Source organism: Hyla sarda, chromosome 5 (genome assembly GCF_029499605.1).
Source record: "Hyla sarda isolate aHylSar1 chromosome 5, aHylSar1.hap1, whole genome shotgun sequence".
In the NCBI taxonomy this organism is placed as follows: domain Eukaryota; kingdom Metazoa; phylum Chordata; class Amphibia; order Anura; family Hylidae; genus Hyla; species Hyla sarda.
Genome location: NC_079193.1, coordinates 300,504,399 through 300,527,741, shown reverse-complemented (window position 1 = coordinate 300,527,741; position 23,343 = coordinate 300,504,399). Strand labels below are relative to the sequence as shown.

At 43.1% G+C, this 23,343-nt stretch overlaps 1 protein-coding gene across 1 annotated transcript in view; it reads left to right on the top strand.

The window, feature by feature from the left end:
- The window catches only part of ARMC1 (armadillo repeat containing 1), a 75,286-nt gene that overhangs the window by 28,385 nt on the left and 23,558 nt on the right, over nt 1-23,343 (top strand). Inside the window, exon 3 of the mRNA XM_056523011.1 lies at nt 12,519-12,610. Within this exon, the coding sequence (XP_056378986.1) occupies nt 12,519-12,610 (92 nt within the window). The remainder of the gene's footprint in view (nt 1-12,518; nt 12,611-23,343) is intronic.

The following is a 23,343-nucleotide window of genomic DNA, read 5'->3' as shown; positions in this document are numbered from 1 at the left end:
AGTACCGATACTTTTTCTTAAGTACTCGCTGATACCAAGTGTGCGAGTACACTGCACATGTGTGGCGACTCGCACATCGATTTAGTGTGTCTGTTCATAGCCGTTCATGTGTCCTATTGCCGCTCCTAGCAGGCACATTTAAAGGCAGCATGTAGCGGTCCTTCAGCGGCGGGTGTTTATTTATTTATTTTTATTTTTTATGAGGGCCTTTTTTATATTTAAAAAATATATATTTTTTTTATTGCGAAGGGGTTAATTCAAATGTTTAAAAAAAATTAAAATAAATAAATGTTCACCTTTTTTCGGACGCACGGAGCAGGGTAAGGGACCTCCGGCCGGCCTCGCAGCTGATCGGGACACTGCGATTACACAGCAGTGATCCCGATCAGCATCCCTGAGCAGTACATCTCAGGTCTTTTAGACACCTCAATCAACTTTGATTGCGGGGGTCCCGGATATGGTGTGCGCTCAGCTGCTGAGTGTGCTGCATTGCTCGGGAGCGGAGAGTGCAGGTGGCTAATCGCTCCTCCGTGATACCTGCCGGTTCGGACTCCCTGCCGGCAGGTATCGGATGAGGTATTGGGGACATTTGCACGAATATAAGTACTCGTGCAAATGTCAAGTATCGTTCCCGATTCCAGTATCGGTATAAGGACATCCCTAGTATTTAATTTTTACCATAAAGTGTACAGTGTGAAAAATCAACCCAAAATTGTGGTTTTCATTTAAATTTCCTCACTAGAAAAGTGTTCTCCATACATTTTATGGTAAAATGATGTGTCATTACAAAGTACAATTGGTCACGCAAAAAACAAGTCCTTATATGGGTCTGTAGATGGAAATATAACAGAGTTATGGATTTTAGAAGGCGAGGAGGAAAAAACTAAAATGCAAAAATAAAATTTGTCTGGTCCCTGAGGTCAAAATGGGCTGTGTCCTTAAGGGGTTAAAACTAGGATTGAGTAAGCATGTGGAGCATTTTATTCATTTATTTTTTTTATCTTGTGACAGGTAATTTTATCTTGTGACACTTTAAAGCTTACCTGTCAAATCTCCCAAAAAAAAATGCTTCTAGATGTTACTAGGTCATGCAGATTCTTTTACATGTCTTTATATGTCTAGCTTCTGTATTTGGCTCATAAATCCCTCTGGTCTGCTGCTCACTCATTCTAACATGAACTGCTCAGGAAGAGGCATGTCCAACGAGATCAATGAGCCTGCCCTTACTCACCATGCTTTCACTTCCTCCATTCACTGTGACCCCCTCCTCTCTGTTTTCAGACAGGAGTCTGACAAACAAAACAGGAGTGAGCACAGAGGAACGCCATCCCGTCTTCACTTATAGGATCTTGTCCCAGCCTGTGCTTCAGCTTCTTCAGGTTCTTTTTTTATTTATTTATTTATTTATTTTTAAAGGGGTACTCTGGTGCTTAAACATCTTATCCCCTATCCAAAGGATAGGGGATAAGATGCCTGATCGCGGGAGTCCCCCCGTTAGGACCCCCGGGATCATGCACGCGGCACCCCGTTTGTAATCGGTGCCCGGAGCGTGTTCGCTCCGGGACTGATTACCGGCGACCGCAGGGCCGGCGGCGTGTGACGTCACGCCTCCGCCCCCGTGTGACGTCACGCTCCGCCCCTCAATGAAAGGCCAACGGGAGGGGGCGTGATAGCTATCACGCCCCCTCCCGTCGGCTTGCATTGAGGGGCGGAGCGTGACTTCACACGGGGGCGGAGGCGTGACGTCACACGCCCCCGCCCTGTGGTCGACCATAATGGGACCTGGAGCGAACACGCTCCGGGCACTGATTACAAACGGGGTGCCGCGTGCATGATCCCGGGGGTCCCCAGCGGCGCGACTCCCGCGATCAGGCATCTTATCCCCCCTTTGGATAGGGGATATGATGTTTAAGCATCTGAGTACCCCTTTAATAATGCCATGATTTCTATAAGAAGGTGATACAAATTTTTTTTATGAAGAATTTTTTTAAAAGTTAATGATTAGCCAAGATGTACAACATATAAAAAGTTTTTAATTCGAACAGCGCCCGTTTAAGCTTGAATTACATAAAATAGGAAAATGCCTTTAAAAGTAACAGTGTGAGATATTTGTAGGAACCATCCAACCATTCTGACATGTATGCAGTCATCTGTAGTAGTACAGCCTGACTTCTAGCATCACCAGGGAGCATAGGTTTGGAGGTACCTACAGTATATATTCATTATTTTATATCCAGTAGATAAGCGGCATTAGATATGTCTTGTAGCTGATCGTGGGGTTATATATCAGGGCTGCTGACCACTCATGTCTAGAAGAGTTGGGGGAGAAAAAGCTGTTAAGCTGCGTTCACACGGCCGTCTAGACTCGTCCCGTTCTTCTCCCGTCAAAAGAAAAACTGACTTTAAAAAAGAAAACGGACAAAAAACGAATGCAAACGGATGTTATCTGTTTAGATCCGTTATTGTTCAGTTAATAAACAAAAAATATATATTTATGTTTTCTTTGTTCTGAGCATGCTCAGAAGTAAACGCGGATTGAGAAAACGGATGCAAACGGATGACATTAAAGGTGCATCTGTTTCCCATAGACTTAAATATTAAATTTACTGTATCCGTTTTTTTTTTTTTTTTTTTGGACAGGAGAAAAAATACTGCATGCACGGTCTTTTCTCCCCTAAGAAAAAATGGACAGGTGCAAACGGATGTGAAAGGATTTGTAAAAAAAAATCCCATCGACATTAATGGGATTATTTTACAACAGTTTGTAATCCGTTTACAAGCAGCAACAACGGAACCTAAACGGGGAAAAGAAAACGGGGGCAGACTGAACCCTTCCGGCCACTTTTACTGTACACAATGTAAAACTGCTGCCTGCTTATTTCTGATGTGCCAGAGACTTGCCAGGGAAGCACATTTGTGAATGCAGCGGGCAGAGCATTGTTATCTCAGCAATTCCAGGCATCTAATAGTAAATGTGTATACTGGGGAATAGAGTATTGTCATCACAGTGAGGTCAGGGAATCATTGAAATAAAACACACAAAGACAAAAAAAAAAAAACAGGAAAATCTATTTGAAGGATCAGCACTAAGAACTTTCTCATATTTTTTTGCACAAGGTCATGCTCCTAAAGCAGTGTTTCCCAAACAGGGTGCCTCCAGCTGTTGCAAAACTATGCATGCTGGGAGTTGTAGTTTTGCAACAGCTGGAGGCACCCTGGTTGGGAATCACTGTCCTAAAGTATAGGTTAGAGCAGAACTCATAATTCACATTTACTGTAATGGCTATATTAAAGGGGTACTCCCAGTGGAAAACGTGTATTTTTTTTTTCTTTTAATGAACTGATGCCAGAAAGTTAAACAGATTTGTAAATTACTTCTATTAAAAAATCTTTATCCTTCCTGTACTTTTTAGCAGCTGTATGCTACAAAGGAAATTATTTTCTTTTTGAATTTCTTTTTTGTCATGTACACAGTGCTCTCTGCTGATACCACTGTCCGTGTCAGGAACTGTCCAGAGCAGAATAGGTTTGCTATAAGGATTTTCACCTGCTCTGGACAGATCCTGAGCAGGACAAAAAAGAAATTAAAAAACAAAATAATTTCCCTTGTAGCATACAGCTGCTAAAAAGTACTGGAAGGGTAAATATTTTTTAATAGAAGTAATTTACAAATCTAAAAAGAAAAAGACTATGTGGATGTGTGCAGCTCACAACTATTACGCACCGAGGTCAAACAGGGCAAGCAACTATACCTTAATTGCTAAGAAAAGGGAAACCAGAAAAATGCAATGTAGCCCGGACCTTCTAGATGAGTATAAAATGGATATGCAAGGATCGTGCTTCAATAATAATTATCATTTATTTATAAAAATAAAATTTCATCACTTCTCACAGGGCCCTTGTGAGAAGAGCATACATAATAAAAAGGCAACCTAACAAGGTATTAGGCAATAGTATTAAAATTAAAATTCTACACTTGGCATAGAGTATAGAGTAATAGAATAAAATAGCAAAGTAAGAGCTGTACCATACAAATATATTAGAAAATTGCTCTTCTAGATGTTTAGGGTAAATATGTCCCTTTTTTGGATACAGTGACAAACAGTCTGTATTGATAGCAATTGTTACCGGTCTGTCGATTGTAGCTCAGGCGGTGGATGTTGCTCCCGCAATAGCTAAGTGTCCGTAGTGTATACAGTCCACTGTGTGGTGCCTCCAATTATAAGCCTGGTCCAGTAGGGTCTGAGCGTGGTGGCAGTCGCTGTCGGATAAGGCGCTGGCAGGCGCCAAAGATCGTGATGGTGTCCGGGGACTGCTGGCGCTAGCGTGCGCTAAAGTTGATATTCCTCACCGCTTCATTAGTTGGAAAGCAGGACCATGTACTGGAAGGCTGGAGGTTCACCTCGTGGTGCCGGCGTCTGACGTCAGAGCCGGGATGGTTACAGCAGGATAGTTGCACCGGGATGATTGCGCCGGGATGGATCTGAACTGCTGGACCGGGTGAATAGCAAAGCGTGAGCACAAATGGTGGTACAGTTCATAGAATGTAACTGGCCATAGAATTTGGGCACAGTTTTGATACTGCTATGCCAGTAGATAAAGACTAGACGCGTTTCAGGGTTGTATGGTATAACCCTTTCCTCAGTAGTCATGACTACTGAGGAAAGGGTTATACCATACAACCCTGAAACGCGTCTAGTCTTTATCTACTGGCATAGCAGTATCAAAACTGTGCCCAAATTCTATGGCCAGTTACATTCTATGAACTGTACCACCATTTGTGCTCACGCTTTGCTATTCACCCGGTCCAGCAGTTCAGATCCATCCCGGCGCAATCATCCCGGTGCAACTATCCTGCTGTAACCATCCCGGCTCTGACGTCAGACGCCGGCACCACGAGGTGAACCTCCAGCCTTCCAGTACATGGTCCTGCTTTCCAACTAATGAAGCGGTGAGGAATATCAACTTTAGCGCACGCTAGCGCCAGCAGTCCCCGGACACCATCACGATCTTTGGCGCCTGCCAGCGCCTTATCCGACAGCGACTGCCACCACGCTCAGACCCTACTGGACCAGGCTTATAATTGGAGGCACCACACAGTGGACTGTATAGACTACGGACACTTAGCTATTGCGGGAGCAACATCCACCGCCTGAGCTACAATCGACAGACCGGTAACAATTGCTATCAATACAGACTGTTTGTCACTGTATCCAAAAAAGGGACATATTTACCCTAAACATCTAGAAGAGCAATTTTCTAATATATTTGTATGGTACAGCTCTTACTTTGCTATTTTATTCTATTACTCTATACTCTATGCCAAGTGTAGAATTTTAATTTTAATACTATTGCCTAATACCTTGTTAGGTTGCCTTTTTATTATGTATGCTCTTCTCACAAGGGCCCTGTGAGAAGTGATGAAATTTTATTTTTATAAATAAATGATAATTATTATTGAAGCACGATCCTTGCATATCCATTTTATACTCACCTAGAAGGTCCGGGCTACATTGCATTTTTCTAATTTACAAATCTGTTTAACTTTCTGGCACCAGTTGATTCTAAAAAAAAAAGTTTTCCACGGGAGTACCCCTTTAAAGAGTCTCTGACATGTTGCATGTTGCACAGACCTGACTTGTAAAGTCTTTTGGAGTTTACCTTCTCCAATCAGTCAGATCGAGCGGCGAGCTGAGGAGAGAAGCGCAGAGCCAAGTGCTTCATCATCTAAATGACAGTGACTCTTTAAAGGGGTAGTCCGGTGGAAATGTTTTATTTTTTTAAGTTTTCCACCGGAGTACCCCTTTGAAGCGTCAGTCATTTAAGTGATGAAGCACGTGGCTGTGCGCTTCTCTCCCCAGCTTTCCGCTCGATCTGACTGATTGCAGAAGGCAAACTCCAAAAGACTTTACAAGTCAGGTCTGTGCAACATGTCAGAGACTCTTTAAAGGGGTACTCCCGTGGAAAACTTTTTTTTTTTTTTTATATAGAATCAACTGGTGCCAGAAAGTTACAGATTTGTAAATTACTTCTATTAAAAAATCTTAATCTTTCCAGTACTTTTTAGGGTCTGTAAACAACAGAAATGGTTGTTTACACAGAGCTCTCTGCTGACATCATGACCACAGTGCTCTCTGCTGACATCTCTGTCCATTTTAGGAGCTGTCCAGAGCAGCATATGTTTGCTATGGGGATTTTCTCCTACTCTGGACAGTTCTTAAAATGGACAGAGATGTCAGCAGAGAGCACTGTGCTTGTGATTTCATTAGAGAGCTCTATGTTCCAAAAAGAAAATAATTTCCTCTGTAGTATTCAGCAGCTAATCAGTACTGGAAGGATTTTTTTAATTTTTTTTTATAGAAGTAATTTACAAATCTGTTTAACTTTAGTTTTCCTCGGGAGTACCCCTTTAAGACTGGCCCAAACAAATCTTAACCAAATCTAGTAGCCAGGTCCAAAAGCAATAAGCCAGCAAAGGCATGTCAGAGGATTAGGTACCTATAACCTGTTTAACAAGTGAAAGTCCAGGTAAAGGCCTTTTAGATATGCCAAGGGCTGTGCATTGACAATCACTGATCTCCATGATTGATGCTTGTTTAATGTGCCTATATATTGCTTAATCCAATAAAGGCCGGGCCACACAAACTATCTCTGGATCGTTGACGAATCCCTTTAATTTCATAATTGTGACATCACATTCCCCATTTACACAGGGGATTCTTCTTCCTTCCAGTACTTATCAGCTGTTGTATGCCCAGCAGGCAGGAAGTTGTGTAGTCTTTTCAGCCTGGCACAGTGCTCTCTGCTGCCACTTCTGTCCAGAGCAGGAGAGGTTTGCTATGGGGATTTGCTCCTGCTCTGGACACTTCCTGTATAAAGGCACTTGGCCTACAGCCTTGTTACTGTTTCTACTGTTCTTATAATATTCTGTAGGGGGTTATATTATTCAGTCTGTTATAAATGACTCCATTACATTGAATTGTTATACTTTGTGGATTGTTAAGATTCTGTTCTGCATTTTACTTAACTAGTTGCTGTCTAAGGATGATCCGGCTTGTCCTACAATGGCAAGCAGTGTATGGCGTGGGCTCCTGACTAGAGCCCGCGCCATACCGGCCGGCCCCCAGCTGATTCCTGTAGCTGGGGGCTGCCATTAATAGCCGACATGCGATGATTGCTGCAGCTGGCTATTAACCCTTTAGATCGCAACTGTCAAAGTTGACGGCAGCATCCAAAGGGACATTTAAAGTGTACCTGTCGTCAACAAATACTTTTTATATAATGTAGATAATACCATTATATGTATATTTGTAATATACATTGGTTAAAAAATATGTATATTTTTGTCCCTACAGCTATTGCCTGTGTGTCTCTATGAGGAGTCCAAATACAGGAAGTGAAGGTGGATAGGCAGGGCTCTGTGCGCTGAGGACAGGCAGGGCTCTGTGCGCTGAGGACAGGCAAGGCTCTGTGCACTGAGGACATAAGGATGATTGACAAGCCAGTAGACTGTCCAGAGCCCCGCTTATCCTGCCCACACTTCCTGTATTGGACTTCTCATAGAGGCACACAGGCAATAGCTGGAGAGACAGCATTTTTTCACCCAAAAATATACAACATTTTTAACCAACTTATATTACAAATATACATGTAATTGTATAATCTATACTAATATAAAAAAATTTGTTGTCGTCGACAGGTACACTTTAAACACTCCCTGGTGGTCCAGTCTAGTGGATGACCAACCCCCCCAAAGTAATCAAAAAGTCCCATCAAAACAAAAATGGTACCGATAAAAACTTCAGATGAGCCCTCACACATCCCCATATATCACATCCCCATATATGGAAAAATAAAAAAGTTATAGAGTTCAGAATATGCCTATTTTAAACATTCAAATTTTGATGCATGTAGTTATAATTATTTTTAGGTAGTAAAGTAAAATAAAAGCTACACTGCTCAAAAAAAATAAAGGGAACACTTTACACAATGTAACTCCAAGTCAATCACACTTCTGTGAAATCACACTGTCCACTCAGGAAGCAAAACTGATTGACAATCAATTTCACATGCTGTTGTGCAAATGGAACAGACAACAGGTGGAAATTATAAGCAATTAGCAAAACACCCCCTAATAAAGGAGTGGTTCTGCAGATGGAGACCACCGACCACTTCTCAGTTCCTATGCTTCGTGGCTGATGTTTTGGTCGCTTTTGAATGCTGGCGGTGCTTTCAATCTAGTGGTCGCATGAGACTGAGTCTACAACCCACACAAGTGGCTCAGGTAGTGCAGCTCATCCAGGATGGCACATCAATGCGGGCTGTGGCAAGAAGGTTTTGCTGGAGGCGCTAACAGGAGAGAGGCCAATACATCAGGAGACGTGGAGTAGGCCGTAGGAGGGCAACAACCCAGCAGCAGGACCGCTACCTCCGCCTTTGTGCAAGGAGGAACAGGAGCACTACCAGAGCCCTGCAAAATGACCTCCAGCAGGCCACAAATGTGCATGTGTCCACTCAAACGGTCAGAAACAGACTCCAAGAGGGTGGTATGAGGGCCTGACGTCCTCAGATGGGGGTTGTGCTTACAGCCCAACACCGTGCAGGATGTTTGGCATTTGCCAGAGAACACCAAGATTGGCAAATTCGCCACTGGCACCCTCTGCTCTTCACATATGAAAGCAGGTTCACACTGAGCACATTTGACAGAGGTGACAAAGTCTGGAGACACCGTGGAGAACCTTCTGCTGCCTGCAAAATCCTCCAGCATGACCGGTTTAGCGGTGGATCAGTAATGGTGTGGGGTGGCATTTCTTTGGGGGGGCCGCACAGCCCTCCATGTGCTTGCCAGAGGTAGCCTGACTGCCATTAGGTACAAAGATGAGATCCTCAGACCCCTTGTGAGACCATATGCTGGTGCGGTTGGCCCTGGGTTCCTTCTAATGCAAGACAATGCTAGACCTCATGTGGCTGGAGTGTGTCAGCAGTTCCTGCAAGAGGAAGGCATTGATGCTATGGACTGGCCCACCTGTTCCCCAGACCTGAATCCGATTGAGCACATCTGGGACTTCATGTCTTGCTCCATCCACCAACACCACGTTGCACCAAAGACTGTCCAGGAGTTGGCTGATGCTTTAGTCCAAGTCTGGGAGGACATTACTCAGGAGACCATCCTCCACCTCATCAGGAGCATGCCCAGGCATTGTAGGGAGGTCATACGGTCACGTGGAGGACACACACACACACACACACACACACACACACACACTACTAAGCCTCATGTTGACTTGTTTTTAAGGACATTACATCAAAGTTGGATCAGCCTGTAGTTTTGTTTTCCACTTTGATTTTGAGTGTGACTCCATATCCAGACCTCCATGGGTTGATAAATTTGATTTCCATGGATCATTTTTGTGTGATTTTGTTGTCAGCATATTCATCTATGTTTAGACCAAAGTATTTCATACGATTAGTTCATTCATTAAGATCTAGGATGTGTTATCTTAGTGTTCCCTTTTTATTTAATTTTTTGAGCAGTGTATACAGTCATGGCCATAATTGTTGGCACCCCTGATATTTTTTCAAGAAAATGAAGTATTTCTCACAGAAAAGGATTGCAGTAACACATGTTTTGCTATACACATGTTTATTCCCTTTGTGTCTTGGAACTAAACCAAACAAGGGAGGGAAGGAATCAAATTTGGACATAATGTCCTTACCAAACTCCAAAAATGGTCTGAACAAAATTATTGCCACCCATAACTTAATATTTGGTTGCACACGCTTTGGAAAAAATAACTGAAATCGGTCGCTTCCTATAACCATCAATAAGCTTCTTACCCCTCTGTCGGAATGTTGGACCACTCTTCCTTTGCAAACTGCTCCAGGTCTCTCTTATTGGAAGGGTGCCAGTAATGGCCGACATCCGCGATCGTGCGGATGTCTGCCATTAACCCCTCAGATTCCGTGATCAATACAGATCACGGCATCTGCGGCAGTGCGCATGTTAAAATAGATGATTGGATCGCTCGCAGCGCTGTCGTGGGGATCCAATCATCTGTAATGGCGGACGGGGGTCCCCTCACCTGCCTCCGTCCATCTCCCGGCGTCTCCTACTCTGGTCTGAGATCGAGCAGACTGGAGCAGAAGACCACCGATTATACTGATCAGTGCTGAACAGTATTAGCAATCAAATGATTGCTATAGATAGTCCCCTATGGGGACATAAAGCGTTTAAAAAAAATAGTTGAAAAATGTAAAAATAAAAAGTAAAATTTTTTTTTTATAAACCTATTTTGTATCGCCACGTGCGTAAATGTCCGAACTATCAAAATATAATGTTAATGATCCCGTATGGTGAACGGCATAAACCAAAAAAAAAATTAAAAAAAAATGCAGCTTTTTAGTCACATTTTATTCCCCAAATAAATTTATTTAAAAAAAATTCTAAAAGTTTTATGTGGTATTGATAAAAAGAACAGATGATGGCACCAAAAATTTGTCCTCATACCGCCCTATATTCGGAAAAATGAAAGATTTATAGGTGGTCAAAATAGGGCGATTTTAGATTACTGATTTAGTACAAAAAGTTTTAGATTTTTTTTAAGCGGTACAAAAATATAAAAGTATCTAGCCATGGGTATCATTTTAATTGTATTGACTCACAGAATAAAGAACACATGTCATTTTTACCGTAAAGTGTTCAGTGTGAAAACGAAACCCTCCAAACTGTGCAAAATTGTGGTTTTCATTTAAATTTCTCCCTAAAATAAAAAATTTTTGGGGTTCGCCATGCATTTTATGGTAAAATGAGAGGTTTCATTGCAAAGTACAATTGATCATTCAAAAAGCAAGCCCTTATATGGGTCTGTAAATCGAAATATAAAAGAGTTATCGATTTTAGAATGCGAGGAGGAAAAAACGAAAACGCAAAAATAAAATTGGCCTGGTCCTTAAGGTTAAAATGGGCTTGGCCCTTAAGGGCTTAAAATCTCTCTCCCCAGGTGTTTAATGGGATTTATATCTGGACTCATTGCTGGCCACTTCAGAACTCTCCAGCGCTTTAACATCCATTTCTGGGTGCTTTTTGACCTACGTTTGGGGTCATTGTCCTGCTGGGAGACCCAAGATCTCGGACGCAAACCCAGCTTTCTGACACTGAGCTGTACAGTGCGACCCAAAATCCATTGGTAATCCTCAGACTTCATGATGTCTTGTACACATTCAAGGCACCCAGTGCCAGATGCAGCAAAACATCATTGAACCTCCACCATATTTCACTGTAGGTACTATGTTCTTTTCTCTGTAGGCCTCATTCCATTTTCGGTAAACAGTAGAATGATGTGCTTTACTAAAAAGCTCTATCTTGGTCTTCTGTCCACAAGACATTTTCCCAGAAGGATTTTGGCAAAATGTAGTCTTGCTTTTTATGTTTCTGTGTCAGCAGTTGGGTCCTCCTGGGTCTCCTGCCATAGCGTTCCATTTCATTTAAATGTCAACGGATAGTTTGCGCTGACACCGATGCTCACTGAGCCTGCAGGCAGCTTGAATATCTTTGGAACTTGTTTGGGGCTGCTTATCCACCATCCGGACTATGCTGCGTTGACACCTTTCATAAATTTTTCTCTTCCGTCCACGCCCAGGGAGATTAGCTACAGTGCCATGAGTTGCTAACTTCTTGATAATGTTGCGCACTGTGGACAAAGGCAAATCTAGATCTCTGGAGATGGACTGAGATTGTTGATATTTTTCCACAATTTTGGTTCTCAAGTCCTCAGACAGTTCTCTTCTCATCTTTCTGTTGTCCATACACACAGACACACAATGCAAAGACAAAGTGAACGTCTCTCCTTTCTATCTGCTTTCAGGTGTGATTTTTGTATTGCCCACACCTGTTACTTGCCCAAGGTGAGTTTTAAAGGAGCATCACATGCTAGAAACAATCTTATTTATCCACAATTTTGAAAGGGTGCCAATAATTTTGTCCAGTCCATTTTTGGATTTTGGTGTGACATTGTTTATTTTTTTCCCTTTTTTGGTTTAGTTCCAATACACACAAATGGAATAAACGTGTGTGTGTGTATAGCAAAACATGTGTTACTACAATCCTTTTCTGTGAGAAATACTTAATTTTGTTGAAAAATTTCAGGGGTGCCAACATTTACGGCCATGACTGTATACATTAGATATTCTTGTAAACGTACGGAACTACAGAATAAAGAGAAGGTGTCATTTTTACAGAAAAGTCCACTGCGTATAATTGAAAGTCCCCAAAATTACAAAATAGCATTTCCCCGTAGAATTTGTAGTGAAATGATTGATTTAATTACAAAGTGATATTAGTGGTGCAAAAAAAAAAAAAAAAAAGCCCTCATATGGGTCTGTAGGTGCAAAATTTTAAGTGTTATGATTTTTAGAAGGTGAGGAGGAAATAGTGTGCAAAAATGAAAAATGGCCCAGTCCTTAAGGGGTTAAATACCCCAGTAGTTCTGTTATTTCATATATGTTTTTTTTCACTGCAGGCTTTGCGATATTTGGCAGAATGCCGCGCCAACAGAGAGAAGATGAGAAGCGAACTGGGAATGATGTTGAGCTTGCAAAATGTCATTCAGAAGTACGTTACAGATCCTGTACATCATGTAATGTGTAGTGAGGTGCGGATATTTGTTAAAACTCGACATACAGTGACCTTTCACAACAGTAAAGTAAAAAGTCAAGATGTTTTCAGTGTTTTATTTTTGTATGTAATTGTAATAGGCCGCCCTAGTAGGTTCATGAGTCTGTTCTGCAACAACCATTGATGCCAGACTGCTAGATCCCCAATAGGTCTCCTGTACACGGCAGCGTTTGGAAGCTGACCATCTTTTTCATATGAACCTGCATGGCCTCCACATTCTAACGTACAGATGGAGTCAGGTGCTCTGTATACAGACATATTCTCTCCTGAAAGCAGTGCTCAGAATCTTACTAAAAGAAAACGCTTTATGAAATCAGAGTTATGCGAAGGCACTGTAGTGTCCTTTTATAGTGCCTTAAAAACTGATCTTGGTGTGGGGCAGGTGAATTCTTCAGGCATTAGGCCGTGCTTCAGGCAAGCAGAGCTAAATGTCAGGGGAATTCACATATGACTGGGTAGTCAGTCTTACCCCATTACTAAACTCCTATAGACCGCAGCTGTATGTTGCAGCCGCGCAGGACGTCGGCATACAAACCTAGGCACGTGCGGTCATGTCACTCGTCGCGTGCACATATGTCCACACCTAGGTGCTCTGGAGTATCTGTCGCAGTGCTCCCTGTCTTGCTGCATTAGGCGCTCCTGCCCGTCAGCGTGTTCACCCTCTCAACCCCGGGGGTGTCTGTTATGCCCACCAGCGCTGCCAGTGGCAGCAGTGGCGAGTTGGGTGCAGAGCACCAAGTGGACAAGAAATTATTATAATAATTTTTTCCACACCCCTGTTAAAGGTTTAAGATGTCTGATCGCGGGGCTCCTACCGCTGGGGACCCCTGCGATCTCCAGGCCGGCAGCAGCGGCATCCGGAACACGGAAGCTTGAATGGAGGGGAGTGTGGCAGCTGTAGTCATCTGGGACACGGAGCAGAGTTCTCTCCGTGCACGGATAACTAGGGTGCCGCGCCGGAGATCGTGGGGGCACCCTGCAGTCAGACATCTTATCAGCAGCGATGTGGAATTCCTATCGCCCAACGCCCGGGACAAGCAGTTTTGAGTACCGGGCAGGTGAATTTGTCCGGCCCTTAGCCTAAGCAGGGCCGGACCTGACAAGTCGCCAGGACCTCTGCAGACTGTATGGAGCGGGCTCCCGACTCCTGCCCGCTCCATACTCTGCAGCCCCTGGCTGTAAAAACCTGTGTCCTCCGAAGCAGAGCAGGGGAGATAAGAAGCTGTGTATTTGTCTTCTCTCCCCTGCTCTGCAGACGTACGGGGGGGGGAGATGAGGGGGCGTGGCTTCTTGCTCCCCGTACAGACCTGCGTCCTCTTCCTTCACTCCCCCCAGCTGTAGCTTCGGAGAGCTGAGGGGAGGAGGCACGTCTGCACGGGGAGATGCTTGCGGCGCTCACAGGGGAGTATGGAGCGGGCTCCGGACTCGTGCCCGCTCCATACTCTGCAGCCCCCGGTTGTTCTCAGTAGCTGCGGGCCGCTGCTAATAGCCAGCATGCGGCGATCGCCGCGGCTGGCTATTAACCCTTTAGATTGCCGCTGTCAAAGCTGACAGCGGCGTCTAAAGGGACATGTGTAAGCTCCCTGGTGGGCTAGTGGGGTGGATCGCGGGGGGGGGGGGGGGGGGGGGGGGGAGCGATCCACTATAGAGGTAGCCGGAGGGCTTACCTCTGTTCCCTGCTGTCCCACTGTCATTGATAGATCCTGGCTGGACTAGGCTCTATCAATGGATCACAGACCTCACAGATTAATAGAGTTCAATAGAACTCTAATCATCTGTCTGAGGAATCTGATTCCTCCTATAAGTGTAATAAAGTGTTTTAATAAAAGTTTGAAAGACACACATTAACCCAGTGGTCTTCAAACTGTGGCCCTCCAGATGTTACAAAACTACAATTCCCAGCATGCCAGGACAGCCGTTGGCTGTCCGGGCATGCTGGGAGTTGTAGTTTTGCATCATCTGGAGGGCCACAGTTTTGAAGACCGCTGCATTAACCCCTTCCATGTTAAAAGTTCAAATCACCCCCTTTTCCTATATAAACGTAAAGGGGGTGTAAACATAATAAAAATAAACATATTTGGTATCGCTTCGTGCGTAATTGCACAACCTATTAAAATATAACATTATGTATCCCGTACGGTAAATGTATAAAAAAAAAATACCAAACCACAGATTTGCAATTTTTAATAATATCCCAGAAAAAAAAGTTAAAAAGCGATTAAAAAGTCAGATCAATACCAAAATGGTACCGATACAAAAAAACAGATTATGGCGCAAAAAATGAGCCCTCATACAGCCTGGTATGTGGAAAAAAAATAAAGCTACAGGGGTTAAAAAATGGCAATTAAAAAAATTTGAAAAAGTCCAGAATAAGTAAAATATGACGTCAACCACAAGGTAAATGGCGTAGAAAAGAAAACCACCAAATCTGCAAAATTATCTTTTACGATTTCAATATCACTTCCCTAAATATATGTAATATAATTTTTTTTTTTTTTTTTTTTTTTGGTTCAGAGAATGTTATTGAAAAATTAAAAGGTATCCTTATAGTAGGTAGTTATGGCTATTATAGGGCGACGAGGAAAAAGCTAGAGCGTAAAAGCGAAAATTGGCCAGGACAAGTGGATCGTCATGAGGGACAAGTAGACTTTGCTCCATTTTAGTCCCGTGGACGAGTAGTTTTTTTTATAAAATTTCCACACCCCTGTTATCCCCTATCCTTTTGGAAAGGAGATGAGATTTTTTTCAGCTGAGTATCCCTTTAAGGTTAAGGTTTAGTAAACAAAACTGAGTAGCACTAAATGTTAACTTTAAGCACAGAATTTCCAAAGCTAAGCGTCTAGCTGACACTAGCTAATATTTCAAAGAGAAGGATGGGGACAATAAAGTCACGTCCCCCACAGGCATACCAAGCCTACGTCAGAGCGGAATGGCTTTATATGTTTATAAAATAGCATTTACAGGGTTGTGGAAATCCTACCACCTGATGGGGGACATATCTCTCTGGGGCTCTGTCTACATACTGGGGGAGCCCTACCTGCCTACCAACTGGGGGAACATATCTATAAGGGTCCTTATTTACATACTAGGGCAGCCCTACCTGCCTACCTACTGGATGAGTGGATATCTTTGTGTATCAGAAGTTTGTCATTGCATTGTGGTCCCATTTTAGTCCCTTGAACAAGTCATTTGTGGTTTGCTTGATTTTTTTTTTTTAATTTCCACACCCTTGTGTGATCAAGAGATGTTTTATCATGCCTGTATTTCACATGCCAAGTTTGCATGGCTCCCCCATCTATTCCTTTATCACCTGAAACCAGCTGCAACCTCACCAGGTGGAACAGGGGTTGTGGCACCATGCTTTCCACATAGATGAAGGTCCTTGAGGTGTTACCTGCATTCTTCTGACATTGGTTATGTAATGTAGAGTCCCTGGTGTATACCTGTTTTTTTGATGTGCCTAGTTATATCTATCTGCCACATTGTGGTCTTCTGCTCTGTTTGCCATGTATGGGCAGGGAAGGAGTGCAGCCCTGGTCTCACCCACTCCCTCTGACTCTGCCTACTTGCCTATCCGCCCTAAACAGCGGATCGACAACTACAGTGACGGTCTCTTCCTAAGTAAGTGATGAGAGTCACTGTCAACAGTCAAGAAGCACTCAAACTAACAGAAATCATACTAAACAGACACAATAGTCAGTCAACTAGCCGAGTCTGTACCAGGAAAGGTCAAAGGTGCCAAGTCGCAAAAACGGGAGGAAAGTTAGAATGCCAAGCCAAGAAGTTAAAAATACCAGATGATCTGGATTACAGATACAAATGCTAGCTACTGGAGAACCTCTTTCGTATGAGACCATACTGCAGGCTTATATAGGCAACACACAGATGCTCTCATCAAGTTCAACTGACCAGCCCAGATAGCTAGGCGTAGCCCAGCAACCAAAAGAAACTTCAGAACCGATTAACTCTACGGGTTCTGACACTGTATTTTACAGTTTTTAGTCTTAACACACTGCACTTGATCTGCTCGTAGTCCTATCAAAGGACAGCATGTGCTGAATGGAACACACAAGTGATAGAATTCAGTGACAATGAACCAAACAAGTGACAAAACTCGGTGACATAGAACTTGTAGCCTTTAATAACAAAAGTACTATAACTCAACATTTCCAGTGTATTTTATGAAGTGCTGCTCTCCCTTTTATCCTTCTTGTAAGAGTTGACTAGAAGAAATGGATCAACCACAAGCAAGAGACAGGGGGAAGTGATCTGCTAGAAGTCCAGCTTCAGAATGTTTCCCCAGTTAGGATTCTCCGTGTGATTCTCAGGAGACTGGGACAAGCCATTTGAGGGTACATTCACATGCGCGGATTTACAGCGTATTTTACGCTGCAGATCCGCTGGTGAAGGCCCGCTCTATGCTCTCTTTACATGTACCTGCTGGTAGCGGCAATACACCGCTATGCGCTGACACACTGAGATGTGCGAGTTGCAGTATACTCTCACATCGTGGGATCTCTCTGCCTAGCTCGGAGCAGGGAGAGTGGCCGCGATGTGCGAGTACGCCGTGCACATCGCTGCAGTGTCTCTGCTCGTAGCGGCGTATTGCCGCTACCAGCAGGCACATGTAAAGACAGCATAGAGCGGGCCTTCACCAGCAGATCCGCAGCTAAATATGCTGTGAAGATCCGCGCATGTGAACGTACCCTGAAGCTGCATCTTGTAATACACAGCAGAGAAAGACGGAGTGAAAGCCTTTTTGCACAAGCTAACCTTGCGATCAGCTCTCATTTATTAAGCCTTCATACAGCTCAATCAATCGTGGCTAGTGCCGTGGTGGGGTGGGGGGGGGAACGGGCTAGCAAAAAAAATAAAAAATAGGATGGTGGGAGCTACCCTTTAACCCCTTAAGGACGCAGGACGTAAATGTACGTCCTGGTGAGGTTGTACTTAACGCACCAGGACGTACATTTACGTCCTGTGCATAACCGCGGGCATCGGAGCGATGCCCGTGTCATGCGCGGCTGATCCCGGCTGCTGATCGCGGGCGTCCGCCATTAACCCCTCAGATGCCGGGATCAATACAGATCCCGGCATCTGCGGCAGTGCGCGATTTGAATGAATGATCGAATCGCCCGCAGCGCTGCTGCGGGGATCCGATCATTCATAACGCCGCACGGAGGTCCCCTCTCCTTCCTCCGTCCGGCTCCCGGCGTCTCCTGCTCTGGTCTGTGATCGAGCAGATCAGAGCAGAAGATGACCGATAATACTGATCTGTTCTATATCCTATACATAGAACAGATCAGTATTAGCAATCATGGTATTGCTATGAATAGTCCCCTATGGGGACTATTCAAGTGTAAAAAAAAAAATGTAAAAGTTAAAAAAAAGTGAAAAATCCCCTCCCCCAATTAAAAAGTAAAACGTCCGTTTTTTCCTATTTTACCCCCAAAAAGCGTAATTTTTTTTTATAGAAATATTTGGTATCGCCGCGTGCGTAAATGTCCGAACTATTAAAATAAAATGTTAATGATCCCGTACGGTGAACGGCGTGAACGAAAAAAAAAAAAGTCCAAAATTCCTACTTTTTTAATACATTTTATTAAAAAAAAATTATAAAACATTAATTAAAAGTTTTTTATATGCAAATGTGGTATCAAAAAAAAGTACAGATCATGCCGCAAAAAATGAGCCCCCATACCACCGCTTATACGGAAAAATAAAAAAGTTAGAGGTCATCAAAATAAAGGGATTATAAACGTACTAATTTGGTTAAAAAGTTTGTGATTTTTTTTAAGCACAACAATAATATAAAAGTATGTAATAATGGGTATCATTTTAATCGTATTGACCCTCAGAATAAAGAACACACGTCATTTTTACCATAAATTGTACGGCGTGAAAACGAAACCTTCCAAAATTTGCAAAATTGCGTTTTTCGTTTTAATTTCCCCACAAAAATAGTGTTTTTTGGTTGCGCTATACATTTTATGATATAATGAGTGATGTCATTACAAAGGACAACTGGTCGCGCAAAAAACAAGCCCTCATACTAGTCTGTGGATGAAAATATAAAAGAGTTATGATTTTTAGAAGGCGAGGAGGAAAAAATGAAAACGTAAAAATTTAATTGTCCTTAAGTCCTTAAGGCCAAAATGGGCTGAGTCCTTAAGGGGTTAAGGACCAGGCCAATTTTATTTTTGTGTTTTTTGTTTTTTCCTCCTCTCCTTCTAAAACCCATAACTCATTTTTTTATATTTCCATCTACAGACCCACATAAGGGGTGTTTTTTGCGTGACCAATTGTACTTTGTAACAAAACCTCTCATTTTACTAAAAAATTTATGGCGGACCCAAATAATACATTTTTAAGGGAGCAAATTTTAAATGAAAACCACAATTTTGCACATTTTGGAGGATTTTGTTTTTACACTGTACACTTTACGGTAAAAATGACATGTTCTTTATTCTGTGGGTCAATATAATTAAAATGATACCCATGGCTAGATACTTTTTGTATTTTTGTACTACCTATAAAAATCTCAAACTTTTTGTACAAAATCAGTAATATAAAATTGCCCTATTTTGACTACTTATAACTTTAAAATGTTTCCGTATATGGGGTGGTATGAGGGCTCATTTTTTGCGCAGTCATCTGTACTTTTTATTGATACAACATTTGCATATATAAAACTTTTAGATCACTTTCTATAATTTTTTTTTGGAATAAAATGTGACAGAAAAGCAGCATTTTTTATTTTTTTTACGTTTATGCCGTTCACCATACGGGTTCATTAACATATTTTGATAGTTCGGACATTTACGCACGTGGCGATACCAAGTATGTTTATAAAAAATAAAAATAAACATTTTGTTACGCTTTTTGGGGGTAAAATGGGGAAAAAGGGACAATTTCCATTTTTATTGAGGGGGGGGGGGGGGGCATTTCTCCCTTTTTTTTTTCTTATATACCGTATATACTCGAGTATAAGCCGAACCGAATATAAGCCGAGGCCCCTAATTTCACCCCAAAATCCAAGGAAAAGTTATTGACTCGAGTATAAGCCTAGGGTGGGAAATACATCATCCCCCCCCCTGTCATCATCCAGACCCCCGTCATTAACACCCTCATCATCATCACCCTGTCATCATCCCCCTTCATCATCACTGCCTGTCATCATCCCCCCTTCATCATCCCCTTGTCATCATCCCACACCCCCCCTTCATCATCCCCTTGTCATCATCCCACACCCCCCGTTCATCATCCCCTTGTCATCATCCCACACCCCCTTGTCATCATCCCACACACCCCCTTCATCATCCCCTTGTCATCATCACCACATGTCATCAGCCCCCCTCCCCCTTCATCATCACCGCTTGTCAATGTCTGATACAGTGGTCTTCAACCTGCGGACCTCCAGATGTTTCAAAACTACAACTCCCAGCAAGCTCGGGACATCCAGACATCATCCAGCCCCCCCCCCCTCTCACCCCCTTTAGTTCTGTACTCACCTCCGCTCGATGGGATGTTAGGGTGCGCTGGTCCGGTGCTGCAGGACTGACCGGTGGGGAGGTCGTCCGGTGGGATAGTGGTTCCGGGCTGCCATCTTCACCGGGGGGGCCTCTTCTCCGCGCTTCGGGCCTGAAATAGAGGCGTTGCCTTGACGACGACGCAGAGGGACATTGGTAATGAACGTCCCTCTGCGTCGTCGTCAAGGCAACGTGACTATTCCGGGGCCGGGCCCGAAGCGCGGAGAAGAGGCCCCACGGTGAAGATGGCAGCCCGGAACCACTATCCCACCGGACGACCTCCCCACCGGACAGTCCTGCAGCACCGGACCAGCGCACCCTAATGTTACGCCGAGCGGAGGTGAGTACAGAGCTAAAGGGGGTGAGAGGGGGAGGGGGGCTGGATGATGTCGAAGGCCGCAGTGGTCTTCAACCTGCAGACCTCCAGAGGTTTCAAAACTACAACTAGTTGTAGTTTTGAAACATCTGGAGGTCCGCAGGTTGAAGACCACTGAGGGCGGAGAGTTCACTCAAGTATAAGCCGAGGGGGGGGGGTTTTCAGCACCAAAAATCGTGCTGAAAAACTCTGCTTATACTCTAGTATGTATGGTGTGTGTATATGTATGTATATAATATATAATTAACTTTTTAACATTTTTATATTTTTTATTTTTTTTACACTTTTTATGTCCCCATAGGGGACTATTCATAGCAATCAGTTGATTGCTAATACTGTTTAGTGCTATGCATAGGGCATAGCAACATGAATATTATTATTATTGGGGGAGGGGATTTTTCTATTTAAAAAAAAAAAAAAAAAAAAATTTACATTATTTTTCCCTTTACACTTTAATACTATTTTTAGCAATCATTTGATTGCTTATACTGTTCAGTGCTATGCATAGAGCATAGCACTGATCAGTTTTATCAGTGATCTTCTGCTCTGGTCTGCTCGATCTAAGACCAGAGCAGAAGACCTCTGGAGACGGATGGAGGCAGGTGAAGAGACCCCATTATGGATGATCTGATGCCCATGGCAGCGCTGCTGGCGATCCGATCATCCATTTAAAGTACCGCACTGCTGCAGATGCCGTGATCTGTATTGATCACGGCATCTGAGGGGTTAATAGCGGACATCCCCGCGATCACTGATGTCCGCCATTACATCAACTTGGACCTGCCGTGCATGACGCGAGCACCAGTCCGGTGCTCACGGTCATGGCGGAGCGTAAATGTACGTCATGGTGCGTTAAGTCAATTGTCGTTAAGGGGTTAATCAGCTGATCGCTGGGGGGGGGGGGGGGAGGGAGGGAACTGGGTGTTTGTCCCTACTAATCTGATATTGATGGTCTATCATGAGGATAGACCATCATTGTTTAAAACCCAGATGACCTCGCTGCCCTGCCATAGTGTATACCGCTTTACTATAACATCATCTCAGCTTTAGTTCTGTGCTAAAAGACTTTGTGTTAGATTTGAGAGTTGTTAGATAAAGCTAGAATGGAAAATTGACGGATGTTTCAGCATAAACGCGGGCCCGTCCTATTTTAGGGTGAGTGATATGACTGCAGGAAATTCTGGTGACAAAACGAAATCCTTTGACATTCAAAAAATGTCATGAGCCGGGCGCAGATCTTAAAGACGGGCGGAAAGGTTAAAGCGGAAATTAACAATTTCTTGAAGGAGGAATTACCTCTCAATTACCACTGGTTTTATTAAAATCTGCCGCATCTAATTTATACTTGGAAAGCGAATGTGAACAATGTCTTGTAGTCACTACTTTTTTTCCCCCCGCAGCGTTAACCCCTTCCGTCTCCGATCGCTTGCTTGACTGCACTTCACTTGTATGGAAGAAGTCTTTTTTTTCAGCCCCCCTGGCAGTGAAGGGCTAATTTGGTATCCACAAGGAAACTAAACTTTAAAGACATTTATGTTATGTCAACTTGGGAACTCTTTGTCAGCAGAAACACAGAATGTCAAGTCTGACTTCAAGTCAAGCTTAAAGACATATTTACTTGACTTTTCCGAAGAGCAGAAGTGACACCTTCCACAGTTCCATGTAGAGATAACACTGAGTGCATCCGATGCTGAGCATAATAAAGAGCAGAGGAGTTTGTCAATGCTGGTATTTATGCATGCTTCACACATTTTAATGTGTCCATATGAACTACATTAAAACTAGCAGCCTCAACTGTTATTTAATAATTGAATTTTATGGTCTGTAAAGAAGGACGTTCCCTCCGGTAACAGCTTCCTTTTATATTCCAAAGGCTAAAGTTTTTTAATTAACTTTTCCCCCCCCTTCTATAGCTTCAGATAATCGACATGTTAAATAACTATCTGCCTGTGAAAAAAATAGCGCGAGCCTTGGACGGATCATCTGCCTTTTTAACAAGCCGAAGAGAATCCACTGCTGTAATGTGTTCTTGTAAATTAGCATTCACTTAGGGTGATTAGGAACGTTAATGTACTACAAGTTTAATTATCAGCTGTCCCTTAAAGGTGCAAACGTCTCAGACATCACACATGGATATTCTCCAGGGCGTCTGATGACTCTTACTTCTATGGTTTTTACTATTTTTTAAATTTTTTCATATAGGTCTTGGGCTTTATTCACTTACGCGTTGTAGGCTTCGCTTGGAGCCTCCGTCTTAATTTCTGTTATATTTGAACCAGAGAAATGACGCAGCATGCATTGCTGTTCCTTGCCTTGATAGGAAGTACAACTGGATGAGACAGACGGACCTTCTCATAAGTCATTGGGGTCTGTTGGGCTCCAGTGGTGTCTATTAAGTAAAGGACCTGATATCTGTCATTTTTCTGTTCTTGTGATTGGGGATTTAGTTGTGACTTTAGTCGTGATTTAGTTCTCACATATTAGCTTGGTCAGTATTTTTAACCAAAACCAGGAGTGGCACAGACACAGGGCAAAATTTTAAAGGGGTACTCAGGCAGAAAACAAAAGTTTTCAAATAAACTGGTCCCAAAAAATAATATATATTTGTAAATTACTTCTATTTAAAAATATTAAGCCTTCCAGGCCTTACCAGCTGCTGTATACTACAGAGGAAGTTGTGTAGTTTTTTTTCCAGTCTGACCACAGAGCTCTCTGCTGAAACCTCTGTCCATGTCAGGAACTGTCCAGAGTAGGGATCGACCAAT